General features: G+C 45.4%; 2 protein-coding genes across 2 annotated transcripts in view; one reads left to right on the top strand and one right to left on the bottom strand.

Annotated features, from left to right (window-relative positions):
* Positions 1-18,177, bottom strand: part of TRIO (trio Rho guanine nucleotide exchange factor) — a 749,917-nt gene that overhangs the window by 308,223 nt on the left and 423,517 nt on the right. The gene's annotated exons all lie outside the window — the stretch shown is intronic.
* The window catches only part of ANKH (ANKH inorganic pyrophosphate transport regulator), a 110,478-nt gene that overhangs the window by 72,507 nt on the left and 19,794 nt on the right, over positions 1-18,177 (top strand). Inside the window, exons 3-7 of the mRNA XM_084881649.1 lie at positions 1,595-1,713; positions 4,945-5,028; positions 10,151-10,321; positions 12,890-13,024; positions 15,381-15,473. Of these exons, the coding sequence (XP_084737775.1) occupies positions 1,595-1,713; positions 4,945-5,028; positions 10,151-10,321; positions 12,890-13,024; positions 15,381-15,473 (602 nt within the window). The remainder of the gene's footprint in view (positions 1-1,594; positions 1,714-4,944; positions 5,029-10,150; positions 10,322-12,889; positions 13,025-15,380; positions 15,474-18,177) is intronic.

The following is an 18,177-nucleotide window of genomic DNA, read 5'->3' as shown; positions in this document are numbered from 1 at the left end:
ACCGTGAAAAACACAAAGATGATCATCTTCCTGGCTTGTCTAAACGTGAATCCGTGAGGAAGAAAACACGTAATCGTTTACTTCACCCCCGCTGATCCTGTCCGTCGGAATGCCTAGCGAACACAGGAGGAAGACCTTCCTCTGTCTTCCCTTTGTGCCTAGCTGGCACCTGCACATTCATTCAGCCCACGTTAGTTAAGTGCCATTATGTTCCAGTCACACACTGGTCACAAGTCCTGGTGTCGGAGGGACTTTAAAAGCACCTCAGAGATACCATTTCTCCACCAGCAGAGCTATCCCCAAGGTTGCCACACTCTTCCTCCCACCCCACCCCCGCCCCCAAATAAAACAAAATGGATAGCTAATGCTGAAAAGCTAACTATAAAATTTTTTCTGAGAAGGCATAGTAACATCTAGGAATTTTCTCTTAGTAAATGATTAAGAGTATGTTTAAACCTTGAGCTCCAAACCTATTCATCAAGCCTTCTTTTATAATATCAAATAATGGAAACCACCTAAATGTACAATAATAGGAGACTGAGTACGTTGACACTTAAGTATACCTACAGAAAGAAATTCAGTGCAACCATGAAAATGTAGAAGCATGTCAGGAAAAGGTATTCATGGTTTACAAAAGAGTGTATGTAAGTGCTAGAGGCCCGGCACACAAAATTTGTACACAAGTATGGTCCCTAGGCCTGGCCTGCGATCAGGGCCATCTTCCCCAGCTGCCTGCAATCAGCCCCGCCCCCCCCCGCCCCCCACCCCCCCCCCCCCCGCTGCCACTCACCCCTGTTCCCCATTAGACATCAGGCGATCGGTGCTTGACAGCCAGGGGAAGGGACAAAGGGGTCGGATGTTCCTGCCCACTCGCTGGCCCCAGCCCTGCAATGGTGGCCATCAGGCAATCGGAGCCTACCGGCTGGGGAAAGGAACCAAGAGGTAGTCAGTGCACCTCATAGTGATTGGTCCAGTGGTCATTCTGATTGTTCTGCCATTAGGGTCAATTTGCATATTACCCTTTTATTATATAGGACTAGTAGCCTGTTGCAGGAAGATTCCTGCAATAGGGCTTCCTGCTGCACTCTCCCCTGCCCCACCTGCTTCCCTTTCTTCTCCCCTGCCCCACTTGCTTGCTTCTCCACAGCTTCACTCCCTTCTGCAGTGCTTGGCTTCTTTCTACACTCTCTTGATATGCAAATTAACCACCATCTTGGTTGGGCTAATATGCATACTCACCATGATTGGCTGGTGGCGTGGCTTGGGTGAAGTGAAGGTGTGGTCAGTTTGCATATTACTCTTTTATTAGGTAGGATGATCACATTTTCTCTTAAAACACACATGCATACACCACACCCTCTCACCACAACCCCCCATAAAAGAACTGAGCAATTAGAGCCCAGAGAATTCACCATGACTCCCACCTTTCACCAGGTAGAGGGATGAGATTGGGGATGGTTTTCTTCTTTTTGTTCATCCAAATTTCCTAATTAAAAATATATATATATATTACATTTAAAATTGTTTTTAAACTGTTGAGAGAAAAAGCATATAAAGATAACGTTTTTCTAAATATCACTCTGTATGTTTGCAGCTTACAGTGACCTAGGCTACTACATCATCAATAAACTGCACCATGTGGACGAGTCTGTGGGGAGCAAAACGAGAAGGGCCTTCCTCTATCTTGCTGCCTTCCCTTTCATGGATGCGATGGTGAGTAGGGAAGATGGCTGGCTTGTGTTAACTGTGGTAAAATATACAGAATGTAAAATTTAGCATTTTAGCCATTTTTATGCGTGCAGTACATTCACACAATTGTGAATCTTCAGAACTCTTTTCATCTTGTAAAACTGAAACTCTGTCCCCACTAAACTCCCCATGCCCCTCCCCAGCCCCTGGCAACCACTCTTGTACTTTCTGTCTCTATGATTTGACTCCTCTAGGGACCTCATATAAGTGGAGTCATACAGTATTTGCCTTCAAATAATGTCTTCAGAGTTCATCATGTTGCAGCATGTGTCGAAATGTCCTTTTCAAGCCAAATAATATTTCATTATATGTATACTTCACATTTTGTATATTAATTCATCAATGGACGTTTGGTTACCTCCACCTTTGGTTATTGTGCATAATATTGCTATGAATGGGTGTCCAAATATCTCTTCCAGTCCCTGCTTCAGTTCTTTGGGGGAGACACCTACAAGTGGAATTGCTGGATCATATACCAATTCTCTTGTTAATTTTTTGAGGAATCATCAAACTGATTTCGATAGTGGCTGCACAATTTTATATCCAGTAATGAGAAAGGTTCCAATTGACCATTGAGTAAACCAGTCCATCTTGTCAGTGTATTTTATGAGAAGTGTCTGTACTTGCAGTAAATTGTGGCAGGCAGCAAGAGAGCCCATTCGAAAATTTTGATTGAAATATGAACTTCTATTCTGATATATTCAGGATATGGGGGATCAGGATAGCTTTCTGATAAATGTACCACTTGTGTGGTATGAATACCTAAAGCTTTTTAGTGTAAGAATCTCTTTAATATACTGATAGGATTTCATTCCTTTAAACACCAGTTTTACCACATTAGCTAAGGGCAGCTCATTTCCATAGATTAAATTCTTTGTCAGGATTCTGAAAAATTCTCATGCAATGTTTTCCTTCCATCCATCTGTATTATAGACTTAAAGGAGACTTAGCAAAAAACATATATATGTGTATCTATATGTCAGTCATATCCAATGCTAAAAAATAAGTCTTTTCTTTGGGCTTCATTTTAAATTACCGTTGCAAGGAGACTTAAAAATATGAAGATCAGTACAGTTTTTACCATCCCTACCTCAGGTTTTATTTTCATCAGACAACTGAGGTAAGGAGATATCTGTATTAGGGTGAGGCAGCAGCCCCAAATCTATGGAAGATGAAACAACATAAAATATACATGTGGCCCATCTTCTCAGATGTTACCAAAAGTCTTGGTGTGCCTACAGTTAGATCAATAACGGCTTTCTATAAGTTTGCAGGGTAGCCTTAACTATTAAACTCTTAAGGTTTGATGCGAAGATTCTGATTCTCAATTGTTATGACTTCATTTAAGTGGGAGAATTTAGCCATTTGAACACGTATATCTAGATTTTATTTTCTTTAATCATCAGGTTGACACATAACCAGAAAAAAATAGAAAAGCAAATGTGTTGGGACCCATAGAACCAGGTTTCCCAAGGTATCCCTGCTGGCTCACTGTGGCCTCACAGTACTGTCTTTTTTCTTTTTCTTTTTTTTAATATATTTTATTGATATTTTACAGAGAGGAAGGGAGAGAGATAGAGAGCTAGAAACGTCGATGAGAGAGAAACATCGACCAGCTGCCTCTTGAACACCCCCTACCAGGGATGTGCCCGCAACTAAGGTACATGCCCTTTTTTTTTTTTTAAATATATTTTATTGATTTTTTTTTACAGAGAGAAAGGGAGAGAGATAGAGAGCTAGAAATGTCGATGAGAGAGAAACATCGATCAGTTGCCTCTTGCACACCCCCCACTGGGGATGTGCCCACAACCAACGTACATGCCCTTGACCGGAATCTAACCCTGGACCCTTCAGTCTGCAGACCGACTCTCTACCACTGAGCCAAACGGGTTTCGGCCCCACAGTACTTTCAAATCAGTCAGAGCTGAATGAAGTGACAGCCTCGCATCCCAGACAGAGTCCAGGATATTGCTCTATGCCTGCCCACTGTCTGCATGGGACTCTGTAAACACCGAGAATTAAAGTCACACAGTGAATTCAGGAAATGGGACTATTAACAAAAATGAATTGCAAACTCTTAGTCACTCTGTATTCCACTTTCCTTCAGCTGTGTTTATTTGCAACAGTAGAGTTTCTAACACTTAGTATAACACCAAAATATGATTAGTACCCTTTTCTTCCTTGTTTCATCTATCACTTCCCCAAAAAGACACCAAAGGTAAGAGATTTCTAATAAAAAAAATAAATAAATAAATAAATAATGAACATGTAGAAAGAGCAGGTTATCTCCCCCAGCGCGCACACACATACACACACACACACACACACACACACACACACACACACCTTCAGCATGGCCCTGATATATTAGTTGGAGAGATAATATTTGAAAACCACAAAGCTTATCATCCAGATGGCTTTTGGTCAACAAATATAGCCCTGAGGCTATTTGCAAATGTTATCTACAGTGTGCATTTCTTTTCACATTCGGCACCTTAGGACCCAGAAGCTGAGGAAGGAAGTAGATGTGGCAGCTGCTATGTAAAATCATTTAGCTCAGATGAGATGTCGTTTCTGTGTCAGGCCAGGTCGGCCTTTCCAGGTTTGGAAGATGATCCTTGAACTGATCCTATCATGAACTTCAACCCTGCAGTCCCCTGCACTTCTCATTGTCTACTGCCCTTAAAGGACCTTCCTCTTCCTTCCCTCAAAGGCACAAAGTGGTAGATCAGATCCCGCCCAAACTTGAAGAGAAGGAAACAGTGGGACCTTAATAATCAGTGAGAACCAGTAATGACAGTGGTAACTCAGAACCAAGTTGAGCCCCATTATGATGGTCTGCTGCTCTGTGGTTCTGGCGGCTTTGAGAGAGAAAGAGAGAGAGAGATTCCTCTATTCTTGGTGTTTGCCCAGCTCTCCCACCAGGCACAAGACCCTAACCAGTATACTACTAGTCTGCATACAGTTGGTATGAGATAAATGCTGTGCAGCCACTAATTCCTCTTAAAAATCTAACAGGGATGTAGCCCCCAGGCCCAGGTATAGACATTTTACCAAACAAAGAGTTACCAGCCTACACTAAAGAGGTTTTAGGGGGTATAAAACCTATTCCAGGTATGCCCAGTGCATCACAACAACCAGAAATAATATAATCCCAAAGGTGTATCTCATGCCAAATTTTTTTTCTTCTGGCAGGCATGGACCCATGCCGGCATTCTCCTAAAACACAAATACAGCTTCCTGGTGGGGTGTGCCTCAATCTCCGATGTCATAGCTCAGGTAAGTATGGACTAGGGTCAGTCAGTGTTCTCAGAACTGGCTGATGCCTCCAGTCCATTCATTCACTCTGCGGTACATCAAATGTAAATGTTTGTGAATCCAATGAGAAAAGGAGTCTCCTGTGATATAAGTCTGTATGATCTCACTAGAATGAAGGTTTTAGGTAGTTAATTTAGTATCAGAGGTTCTGACCTTGACTTTTAAATAAGAGTTTGCATGTGGAATGACTCTAAAGTCACAGCTGGGACCTCTTGGGGTGGCCATAAGGTCGCTGTGCACTTGGCTGCATGGACCCTCAGCCCTCCATGTGGCTAACCACACATGGCCTGTCACTCAGTTTTAGAGCACTAAAGAATTATCCTTAAATGTTGCTAATGGCATGGCCGGTGTGGCTCAGTGATTGAGCATTGACCTATGAACCAGGCAGTCAGAGTTCGATTCCCGGTCAGGGCACGTGCCCCGTTTGCAGGCTCAATCCCCTGTGGAGGCTGTGCAGGAGGCAGCGCATCAGTGATTCTCTCTCATTATTGATGTTTCTATCTCTCTCTCCCTCTCCCTTTCTCTGAAAAAAAAAAAATGTTATTGCTCACTTTGCCACGCAGGGCTGCTATCCACACGTCACTTCCCACATTTAAAAGAACCAGGAAGTAGAGGCTGCTGGAGAAGAAGCCTCCCTTGCACTTTGTGCTGAGTCCAGTTCCCTGGGGTCTGGCACCAGCCCTGGTTTTCCATTCTCCGTTCTTCCTTCTCCTACCGGGATACCACATGAAAGATGTCAGCAGAAACTCAGATTTTATTACTATAATCTATAAATTAGACTTAGTTCAACATTCAGGGATTTAGGAGAAGGATTTTTCCATGGAGGAGGAGGAGACTGGACTGATTTCTAAGCTCCCTTCCCAGTTCTCCGTTCTATTCCATGAACATTTCCATGCTTACCTTCCTGGTTTTCCCTATTGTACACACTAGCCATCTTTTTGGAATGATCTACTGTTAGACTGTTAGTCCCGCCCTAAAGACCAAGAGTTAAATTTTCAGATTCATTGCATTTACTCCACGGATCACAATTGAAAGCAATTTAAATTCATTCCTGCTAACACTGTGTATGTATGCCTGCACACGCATGTCAAACAGCTGTGCGTGAACCTACAGCCATGGTCCTTCACAGTTTTAAACCTTATCCTGGCCTTCCCCAGTGGGGTGGGCTCCCAAATTCAGAATAAACGTGTCTGGTTAGTAGGAGTCATGGAAGCTGGATTCAGTTGGCATCTGGGCTTGGTCTATTCCTGGCGAAGTAGTTATTTTAAGCCTTGTAGTTTGAGTTTCTAACACAATATGGTTGGGGGAATAAATATAATTTTTGTTCTTAAGTATTTTACTCCTACTCCCACCGCACCCTCAGCTTCATTTCTCTTATTACCTAAAAGCATTTCTTAATTATTGAATTTGGAAATGAGTAAATAGTTTCTACAAAAAGTCCTTTGAAATACTACCTAGGCATAGATGGCAAGTAATCACCAATGTCAAAATGAAAGTAGTTGATAATGCTTTGGACTGCAGTGGCCATTCCCATTATTTACAAATTTTACTAAGCTAATTGATGTCACACAGTCGCACAATAAAACTCCTAGTTTGGTTCAAATGTGCAATGCTTTTCTGTGCCACTATTACTGTAACAGTCATATGTTCCAATGACATTGCCAAGGGATTTATGAAAAATGTTGCTGTGTTTGTTTCATTTCATGATCACCTGCATGTTCTTAGCTTGTTCAGTATCAAAATGAGAATCCTTTCGAGGCTTCTGGACCTTCCTGGAACCTTCAGTCCTTTAATCTTTCTGCTGTCATCAGCCCTTGCCTTTGGAAGTCATCTAGACCCCAAGGATCTGGTCAGACAGCTGGGATCCAACCTGGAGCACCCCTCTTCATCACCAGCCTTTTCAGTTTTCATCCTAGACTTTTCTTAAAAAATATATTTTTACTGATTTCAAAGAATAAAGGAGAGTGAGATAGAAACATCAATGATGAGAGAGAATCATTGATCGGCTACCTCCTGCACACCTCCTACTGGGGATCAAACCCAAAACCTGGGCATGTGCCCTTAACTGGAATCAAACCCGGGACCCTTCAGTCTGCAGGCCGATGCTCTATCCACTGAGTCAAACCGACTAGGGCTAGGTTTTTTTTTAATCTCCCCTCTTCTCCCCATCTCTGCTGTGCTCCCCCTGGTCTGAGGAAGCCCCTGTCATCTGCACTACCTGAGGTGCCTCCTAACTCATGAGCCTTCTCCTTTCTGCCCTGGATGTCCATCCTTACACCTCGGCCACAGTGATCTACTCTCAGGGGAATTCCCGTTCCCTCACAACTGCCCTAAAGCCTGCTTTAACATTGCTTCCTGGTGTTCATGAGATAAAAAGCCACAGTCCGTGGCCTGCACTCACCGAAGACCCACAGCCCAGCTTCCTCTCTGAGGGCCTGTCCTCCTGCCTCAGTGGCAGGCCCTCCTTTCGGGGCCTCGTGCGGCCCCGCCTCTCCCACTGGGGTGTTTGTGGAATGCTCTTCCCAGAAGGCAATGTTCTGCCTCAGTTCTCCTGCCTCCCTCTGGCTCCTTCCCCCTCCCCGCTACTTCTGCTGAGGTTGTAGGTCTCAGACACACTCCACACGGGGTGTCCTTCCTCCCCCACAGCCTGTCCCCCCAGCCATCGCCCTCTTTCCTTCAGGCCCTGTCGCAGTTTGTCAGCGGTCGCTCACTGGCATCACTGTTTGGTCCCCATTTCTGCCTCCTCCCCTAGACTGCCAGCTCCAAGACTACAGAGCCCGGGATGTGTGATTTATCACTGACTCCAGGCACTTGGTATGGGGCGAGCACATAACAGGCTCTCACCGGGAAAATCCTCACAGTAGGTTTCCCTCAGAAAATAACCTGACATTCTTCGATGGCTATATGAGATTCAAAGTCGTAATTCTAGATTGAAATGCCAAGGCTCAGGGTTATTTGGATTGATAAGCGATACCATCCACTACGAAGATGTAAGGGCTATGGCAAGTATTGGACCACATGGCACCACGTCCTTAAAAAGACAGAAGAGTGACAAACCTTCACCTTGATCTCCGGAGCTTTACTAGCCAAATGCACCCTCCTGTCCCTTCGTCCCACTCTTGCTCGCTGCACTTGGACCATTTTCTTGTTATCTCCACACTTAACGCTTTGCTTGTGGCTCCTTGTTCCTTCAAGTCCAGACCCTGCACTTTGGTCCTGCGTGGCCATCCTAATGGCCCCAGGAGCCTTCCTGGACTTGGCAGATGAGAGGTTGGCCTTCACCTATCCATTTTTCATATAAGTTTTAAATCTCTAAATATGGGCCGGCTGGTGTAGCTCAGTAGTTGAGCATTGACCCATGAACCTAGAGGTCACTAGTTCAGGGTTGCAGGCTTGATTCCCAGTAGGGAACGTACAGGAGACAGCCTATGGATTATGTTTCTGTCTCATTGAAGTTTCTATCTCTCACTTCCTCTCTCTCACAATCAATAAAAACATATATACTTTTTAAAATCTATAAATATAATCATCTCAGTTTAAACAGTGCATGAGTCCTATGTTACACTTGTGTAGACACACTAATCTGCATTAGCATGTTGGAAAGACTTAGAGGCCTCTGATTCATTAAAGAAATTTATGGGCATCTTGTCCACTACACAAAGGTCTCAAACTTCTGATCCAAGCACAGTGGGTTCTTCACAAGGCTTCCCTGCAGTTCTTAGTTGACACGACAGTTGTTCCACTGGGAAACAGTGGTCATGGCAACAGCCATGGGCATCTCGGCTATATCCTTGAAGCTTGAGCATGGCTGTGAGTATTGCTCCAGTTTGTGACCTCGCCCTGTGCTGCGGGCAGCCTGGTGTGTCCAAGGAGCCATGCAGCACCTCAGTCTGCATCCCCACGAGGACATCTGTGCTGGGGTCTCTCTCATTTACTGGGTTTGAAATGACTGCCTGTGTGCAAGCAAATCACCTCTATAGCTAATACTTTTATGTCGCTCAGAAGAGTTTCTCTGGATCTCCCTGCTTTTCTGTGGTCACTATGCAGCGGATGTACTTCATCAGTGAGTCTTGCTCGGTCTCCGCTTCTTTTTAACTGATTTCTTGAGACTGCAGTGATCAGGATAAGCCTCTTTGGTCAGGGTCACTCATTTTGGGGGGTTGTATTTTACATGCCTACCAGTTGGTGGATATTTGCCTATTGATGTAACTCAGGGACATCCCCCCTCGCCCATTACCCTACTTCTGCACTCAGTACACCCCAGTGGTCTTCTGAATGTATGGGTCCCAGGACTCTGGACAGAGGCTGGACTGCTTCTTGGATTATTTTTTTCTTCTTTCAATCTCCTCATCTTTATTTATTTATTTTTTATTAAGGTATTATATGTGTATATACCTTACCAATCCCCACCCCCACCCACTCCCATTTCTGCAGGTCAGGGAGGGTACATAGAATACTACATTTGCTTTAGAGACTCTTTATTATTTATAACCCTCTTGACTATTTTTTTACTATTCCATTTTTATAAGTTAATATTTTTAATTTAGCTTGTTTTATAATAACTGGTATTAGTACTTTTGCAGCATTTTTAGTAAATTCCATCTTATAAACACTAATATAAACTCTTCTGTATACTATTGTTGATCACCACTGTGTATGTGAGTGTGTGTATATGTGTGTGTGTGTGTGTGTGTGTGTGTGTGTGTGTGTGTGTGTAAGGTAACTTAGGGCCTCAGGTATCTAGCTTCAAGAGGGTAATGCTCTACTGCATCTTTCGGGGTCTGAGAAGCCAACATTTTTTAGCAATAACTTTAACCATATGTGTAGTTACCTGAAAAGAATGTTGGTGGTGAATATAACAAAATGATGGTATCACCTGTGAATCCTGTGAACCCCAAATATCTGGCCCTGAATTCTGTGAGAGCAGTACTGAGCCAGAGCCCAATTTCTGTTCCCTTTCTCATCAACATGGAGGTTTTCCCTCAGAAATCAGTTTCCTTTGGGTGCAAGAAATTGGGCTGTGCCTCTGTTGACTGGTACCAACTCCTCTCCTCTAACTCACTCTCGTCTCCCCATCTCGCAGGTCGTTTTTGTAGCCATCTTGCTCCACAGCCACCTGGAGTGCCGGGAGCCCCTGCTCATCCCCATCCTCTCCTTGTACATGGGCGCCCTTGTGCGCTGCGCCACCCTGTGCCTGGGCTACTACCGGAACATCCACGACATCATCCCCGACCGGAGCGGGCCGGAGCTGGGGGTACGTCCTCGGAACTCGTGGCAGCCTGCCTGTACAGCTGAGTGGGATTAAACTTTACCCCACCCCTCTGTGAGATGAGACGTCAGAACACTCAGCACACTCACCTAGATGTCAAGTGCCAGGGGCATCCACGGGACAGACAGCTGGAGAATTCATGAGCTCTGGAGGTGGAAGGGATCTTAGGATCTGTCCAGCTCTGTATCTCTGTATGAGACTGGGGCTCAGTGACTCAGGCCGGGCTGAGGAGTGCATACACCATTGATGGTTTTTCTTACTCTTTCGTCAACAGTAAATTATTCTACAGTCACCAAAGACTTTAGCCCCCATGGTCCCTTTGAACTCACATTTGATCATTTTTAATTTACACCAGGGATTCAGGCAATGTTCCTACACTCTGTGTTGGCCAAACACAGTCGCTCATTCAGGTACCTTGTGTGGAGAGAGGAGAGCATTTAGGTACCATAGAGGGACACAGGAAATTTTAAAATATGGCCTCCACTGTCAAGCAGCTGTATTCCCCATTCGGCAGATAAGGCCAGTACAGATGGGAACCCAAGACAATGCATAGATGCAGTGAGAACACTGCAGTGAGAGCCACTGACGCTGAGAGGAGGAAGTGGGTGAAGTGGCCGACAGGCCTCCCTGATGGAGGCAGAGGTTGGCCTGGGCCTCGAAATTTGAGTAACATGCAAGCAAGGTATAATCTTATTATACAAATGACCAAAGTTTCCTTTCCATCAAAAGGCCTGATTTATAGGTATGCTGATCTCCTACCCTTAGGTACTAGACATCATTTGGATTTATTTCCATCTGGCTATAAGGCAGATGTGCGTGATTAAATGTAGCCCTGAATAAATCAGCACACTCCACCCCTGACCCCACCTTTGACCACATGTTACTTTCATCATGTCAGAACATTAATTGTATTGCCCACTTACCTCAATTCCGGGCCAGGCCACCAATAAAACCATTTCTGTCCCAAGGACAACCACATCTAATTGACCTTAATGATGGCACTCCATCTCTTAACAGGCAGCCACCAGCTAAGGAAAATACATTAAAGTGGCTGAGATGGTCCCATGATGTAACTTTTACCCTCATGAAGAATCAAAACCAATGTTATTTAGTGAAAGCTGGGCTGGAGATAGCACACATCTTTGCTGTGGCATGTTCAACAAAATACTTACATTTTTGTTACCATGCTTTTATTTTACTTATGCTTCCAAACATTCATGTGATTTCTGTTAGAGCTTTTTTTTTTTTTTTTTCCCAGAGAGGAAGGGAGAAAAAAAAGATAGATAGAGAGAGAGAGAGAGAGAGAGAGAGAGAGAGAGAGAGAGAGAGAGAGAGAGAAAGGAAAAGGGAGCCATCAAAGATGAGAGAAAATCATTGATCAGCTGCCTCCTGCATGCCCCCTACTGGGGATGGAGCCCACAACCCAGGCTTGTGCCCTGACCGGGAATCAAACTGTGACCTCCTGGTTCATAGGTTGACACTCAACCACTGAGTCACTCTGGTCGGGCTCGTTAGAATAAGTACCTCTGTAGGAGATGAACATAATGCCCAAATAACTAGGCATATTTGTGAGCTGATTTCAAAATATTTTTTTTAATTATAAATATTGTTTACTTTTAAAAGTTACCTCTTCAGGGATGCGAGGCAGGTGAAAGACGGTAAAGGGGAGGTAAATGGTGCTAGAAGGAGACTAGACTTTGGATGGTGAGCACACAATGCAATGTGCAGGTGATGTATTGCAGAATTGTACACTTGAAACCTGTATAATTTTATTGATTAATGTAATGCCAATGAATTCAATTTCAAAGAAAGAATAAGAAGAAAAAAGAGTTACCTCTTCCTGACATGGCTTCCAGCCAGTCATCTTGAGGATTTAAACAAAAACTAATTTCCAACTTGTTTCTCGGACCATGGAGTTGGTTTCTGCCTGGGTTAGAGTTGCCCTGTTTGGAAAATAGTGGTTTGGATCGCTCAAGGCTAAATGTGTGTTTTGATTTCACAGCAGCATGCCAACTGTCTGAGTTCATTTCATTTTCACTGTACATTTTATTTTAATTCAACTTGGCTTGTCTACAGAGGCTTTTCCTTATATTGTTTTTTAAGTCCAGTGAATTGACTTGGGATCGACATCAAAAAAGAAAGGCTTTGGCTCCTAATTGTTCTTCCTGTTTCACTTCTAGCGTTTAGTGAACTTTTGCCTCCGTTACTTTTTTCTTTTTTCTTTTATTTATTTTTTATCCCCCCCTCCCCCATGGCCATTTATTCCCTCTGTTCCCTCTTCCACCTCCACCCACCCCTTCCACCTCTGCTATCTCCACACTGTTGTCCATGTCCATGAGTTCTCTCTCTTTTTTTTTCTTTCTATTTTGCTCAACCTCACTACCCACTGCCCAACACCACCACCCCCAGAGCTATCTGCCTGCTCTCTATTTATGTGTTTGCTTCTGTTTTGCTGGGTAGTTCAATGTGTTCATTAAATTCCACATATGAGGGAAATCATGTGGCATGTCTTTCTCTGACTGGCTGATAGTCTACCTTCGTTTCTTGATGCAGGGAGATGCAACAATCAGAAAGATGCTGAGCTTCTGGTGGCCGTTGGCACTCATCTTGGCTACCCAGAGAATCAGTAGACCTATTGTCAACCTCTTTGTTTCCCGGGACCTTGGCGGCAGTTCTGCGGCTACAGAGGTAGGGGAGTTTCAGAGGATGTGGGCACTTGTCACCTTATTAATGAATAGGGGTTGAGGAGGTGGGTTATAGATTTGTTTCCAGTGCATCCTAAGAGCTCAAGTAATCCTGTGATATTACATCATATGACACATTCCCACTAGGAAGCCATGAGGAGCTCATTCAGTGACTTATAATCATGTAATTCCATATCTCTGTGAGTCTGAAAGAAGACATCTCATTCATCCTTCTCAGTGACCACATGCGGAAACTGAGGCAAGGACCCACGGTTAACAACACAAAACTGGCAAGAAGCTGGGCCAGTATTAGAATCCAGGTTGTCTGGCTCTCGTCCAGTGACCTCTCCATTTTTCCGTGGAGTCAGCATGATGCCTCTCTGCTGTCCTGCAGAGGACAAGGGAGCAGGCCATTCGGCTGCAGAAGGGAAAATACCCAGAGGGTTTGGGGCCCATGCTTCCATTTGGACCCACCTGCTGTCACCTGATTTTTACTCTGCCCTCCTGCACATCCCGCCCACCCATTGTGGCTGTATGTGCTCTTTGGCCATCTGCCCTCTTCCAAATGAGGAGCTCACTCGCAACTCATGAAATTTACCTGGAAACTGGCAGCTACTCCAAAGAAAGAGTTGAATCTCTTTTTCCATCTTCCATGGATGGTATAAACAAATAAAATTACTTCATTAGTTTCCTCTGCTGCTGCTGCCATTGCTGCCTCTGGAGAACCAAGCCTGTCTCTGGAACGGCCTACCCTTCAGGAAGGCCAGCGGCTGCTCCTCGGCCTCCTGTTTACACTGTGCCCTGACAGCGCTGTCAGCATGGCTCCAGCCCGGGGTCTCCTGCCAGTTTCCATGTGCTGGGAAGCCGTTCCTGGCGACTTGGAAAGGGGAGCCCATAAATCACAAGCAGAACCCTTTCTCTCGCCTCAGTTTGTTCCTGGATTTGTGTATTGAGTCACATCATCTTGGGTGGCTTCTGAAACACAGCAACTGTGTTACTTAAAGATGGCGGTCTGGGTTGCCCAGTGAAAAGAAGGTGACCCCCATCAACTGTGGGCTGGAATTCCATCCTCCCCTTACAATAAATAAGGCAACTAATTTATCTGTTAGAGCCATTTCTCAATTGCCCTCCGTGGCACAGAGGCACAGCCCATGGGGTACAGGACTCCACTGTGTGCCTGGGAGTGGTGCAAGCTGGCCCCGGGACAGCACCTGGGACCAGGAGCATGGTTTTACAGGAATCCAACAAGAAACAGGTCCAAGTCCAGATGGCTGGCTCAAGAAGCCAGTTCAACCCAAGTCCAGACTCCAGAATCTTTGCTCTTTCCATAGAGCCAAACCACACCCTCTAGTTATCATCTATTTATCATCTACTTATGCACATTTCATTGGCTCCCCATATGCCTGTGGGATGGATGTTGTTTTTCTCCTGGTTCTGCTGGAGGAGCGGGAAGGGAGGCCTGGCAGGTTCGTGCAGCACACAGCTGGCAGGTGAGGAAGTGGAGGTTTGAATCCAGGCCCTCCTAATTCCAGCGCTCTTGTTTCTGGCACCGTACCCGTCCCCACAGCGGTTTCTTCAGCCTGCTGAGAACGCCCCTCGTGCTTCTGGTGTGGCTGTTACGTGAATTAAAAGCGAGGAAGCCTGCACTCCTCCTTTGCTACCTAGCTAGAGAGTTGGGCTTGGCCACAGTGTAGAGTTAGATGCTTTGTTTTCATTTCCTTCCTTGTCGTTCACAGAAGGAAAGAAACCCACTTTCATGGAAGAACGTATTTGACTTTCTGTAAGCAATAGCTATTTAGTTTTCTTAAATTAAAACTAAAAACCGGGCTCTGCTGCCTGCACCGATTGGAAGGGAGTTGAGAGTCAGAAGGAGAGAATACGTAAAGCCATCAACCAACACATGCCATCAGTCGCCCTGAAGGACAGGATGGAGTTGGAGAGAGGATCCTGAGCAAAGGCCATCCAGAGAGCAGCGAGGGCTCAGAACCACAATTGGAGATTCAAGAATTGGGCTGGACTAGAGGGTGTGGTTTGGTTCTATGGAAAGAGCAAAGATTTTGGAGTCTGGACTTGGGTTGAACTGGCTTCTGAGGCCAGCAATCTGGACTTGGACCTGTTTCTTGTTGGATTCCTGTAAAACAAGACCCATGCTCCTGGTCCCAGGTGCTGTCCCGGGGCCAGCTCGCACCACTCCCAGGGACTCAGTGGAGCACCTGCCCCTCCCAGGCCATCCTGGGGTAGGCCGATGCCTGTCACCCTGTGTGGAGTGACAGCTTGCTTTGCCGCATGGCAGACGGCCGCTACTGGAGATGCTCTCTGCCAATGCCCAACGCTAACTCTGCTGGCTCTTCCTCTTGCAGGCAGTGGCAATTTTGACAGCCACATACCCCGTGGGCCACATGCCATATGGTTGGTTGACGGAAATCCGTGCTGTCTACCCCGCTTTTGACAAGGTGAGTACCTGTGCGGCATGGCGTCTGAAACACACTCTGTAAATTAGTGTTTGCTAGACAGGCATCTCTGGAGAAGAGCACTTTGATGTTTCCCAATCTCCCCTCCCTTGGGAAGGTTAATGTGGTATTGGGGATGTTGACAGTAATTGTGGAATATTCCCTCAGAAAATAACAGAAGTAAATTCAAGCCTACCTTGATGCTGAGCCTATAAGGCCTCTCCAAAATGAAGTTTGTGTTTGGGTTAACCTACTGAGTAATTATGTTTGCAAAAAGGAAAATATACTCTCAAAAAAAAATTAATACTTTGGATTTTGTTTCTGTGATTTTGTTTTGTTTTCTTTAGTTAAACTAACCCTAACTTCATAGCAGTTGTGAAGGTACAGATAGGAAGTGTGTGCTTGAGCTCAGAAGTTTACGGAAGTCTTCGGTGTGCGGGGTCCACGCACGCCGGAGTGGTCTCTGCAGCGGGTGTGGGTCCTCGTGGGTCTGGACGCAGTGGCTTGTTGCAGCTGGAAGCTGTTGACAGAGCTCTGTCCCCGGCTGCTGCTGACACAGCCCTCTGGTCATGTGGCCTTTGGCTGCGTCAGGAACATCCCGTAAATGTCTATGTCATCAGGCTTCATTATTTGAACCTAAAACTAGTAGCCTTTTATCCTAAAACAAATGTCTAGCCAACGGGCCCCAGAAAAAGATAGTTAGTGTGCAAAGTTTTAAAATCAAACATGGGAAGAAGCACACAACCTGCTCCTGGTACTCTGAATAGCAACTGTTTGGCCTTGAGTTCCTATAGAACTAGATCAGAGCCATTGCCAATGTAATTTTATCTTTTTTTTATTTACTTTTCAATCAAAGTTGACATACAATTTTATAACAAGTTTCAGGTGTACCTCCTAGTGATTAGACATTTGTATACCTTACGAAGTGATCGCCAATATCATTTTATCTTATCCCAACAAAAGCTCAAAAGGCAAGGAGAGGAAGCCTCTTTGCCTGAGGTCTCTAGCGGGTCACCTGCCCTTATTCCCACACCCTTAGTCACCCATAAATAGCAACTCACCTAAAAACAGGCCTGGGATTGCCACCCCGCAGCCTCATGGGAGATAGAGCAGCAGTGGTACCCAGAAAGCTTTACTGGGTGTGGAGTCTTCCTGGGAGACCATCAGTTGGACTGTCCACCTTTTGCAAACATTCTTTGCAACCTCAGGATGCAGAGCAACTCTTATAAAAGAAAAAAAAATGCATTTGAGTTCTGCTTCCCAGGGCTCTGAGCACAGACTGCAGAGGCACAAGGCACTTGCAGGAGAAGGTGGGCAGCCCTTGTTTGAGTGGGTTTCATTCAGTCTACTGACAGAAATCATTGTTTTCATTTCAAGGAACATGTGTAGACAAGTAAATCCTAGAAAACCAAAATGGGTCTAAGTCCTCCTGCTAAATCTCTAGCTCTAGGAGAACAAGATTAGATAATAAAACTTGATGAGCAGAGCAGGTATCGAAGCGTTAGAGCCTCCTGGCCATGAAAGTCTCCTCTGAAATTGTTTCTGACTCCCTTGAAATAATAAAGCTTAACAATACAGCACTGTACAGTTTCGCTAGGCGCATCCAAGAACAACATTGTTTTATGCATGATCGCAGAGGCTGGGCGCTGGGAGACAATTCCTTTAATGAGCACACCTCCAACCAGAAGCCGGAGTTACTTACTCAGAGCCCTGTAGAAACCCCACCCATTGTTTCCAGGCATTCTGCGGGGCCGCTCCGGCCATTGCTGTGAATGCTTCTGTTCACCCAAACCATAGGCTTCCAGGATTTGCCGCACTGAAAGTTGAAATCCTTAGCCTCTTTGTGGGTTGCAGAGTCATAGATTTAACATTTCTCGCATAACTTCTGAGGGTGCTAGCTCGACACTGAACTAGAGTTTTCCACTTGCACACACTCTCTCTAATGTTCGGTTCTCATCTGCGAAAGAGCATGTTTCTGAGCAGATTGGACAAGCAACACAAAGCGCAGATGCCAATCTAGTGATATGTGCTAGCTTATCCTAACCGTACTTGCAGAAATAGTTGCTATTTAAAAAAAAAAAAGAGAAAGAAAAAAAAGGGTCCCTGAAGGGGCCGTGGCACGTCACTGTCACCCTGGGTGGCTGCTTTCCAGGGTGGCTGCTTTCTCGCTCCGCTCATGGGGGGGAGGGGGGACCACTCCCACATATCCCTGCGGTGGGTGGAGATGGACAGATGTCCTACCCACTGTGGTCTGCACTTGGCCATGGCAGCAGATGTGTAGTAGAGATTGGAAATGAGGCCGTGTCAGCTCATCCAGCGTTTGTGCTGGCCGCATCTGCGAGAGGATGGGACTGGAGAGATTGCTTTGGCCTCTGAAGTTGGGGAAACATCAACGGTTCTTTTCCAGTTGGGCCTGTATTATCTCCGCTGTGTGTCTCTCCTTGGGCGGGATGTGGGGTATGTTTTTGTTCGTCTGCTCTGGGGCTAATTGGATCCACAACGAGGAGGAGATTGTTCTGCTCTGCTGGTTTCCACAGTAGAGGGCCAGGCACGCGCTTGGACTGGGTGACGGCACGCTGAGCAGTGGCCCTGGGTGGCCTCAGCAAGGCTCAGATTCAGGGATGTGTAAGAAGACAGCGGAGCCATCTGCGTTACTTGCTTAAAATTCAATGTCACAAAGGCTATTGAGCACGTTTTGTGCTGGGGA

This window comes from Pipistrellus hanaki, assembly GCF_964339955.1.
Source record: "Pipistrellus hanaki genome assembly, chromosome: 4".
Taxonomy (NCBI): domain Eukaryota; kingdom Metazoa; phylum Chordata; class Mammalia; order Chiroptera; family Vespertilionidae; genus Pipistrellus; species Pipistrellus hanaki.
This window is presented reverse-complemented; position numbering and strand designations above follow the sequence as displayed.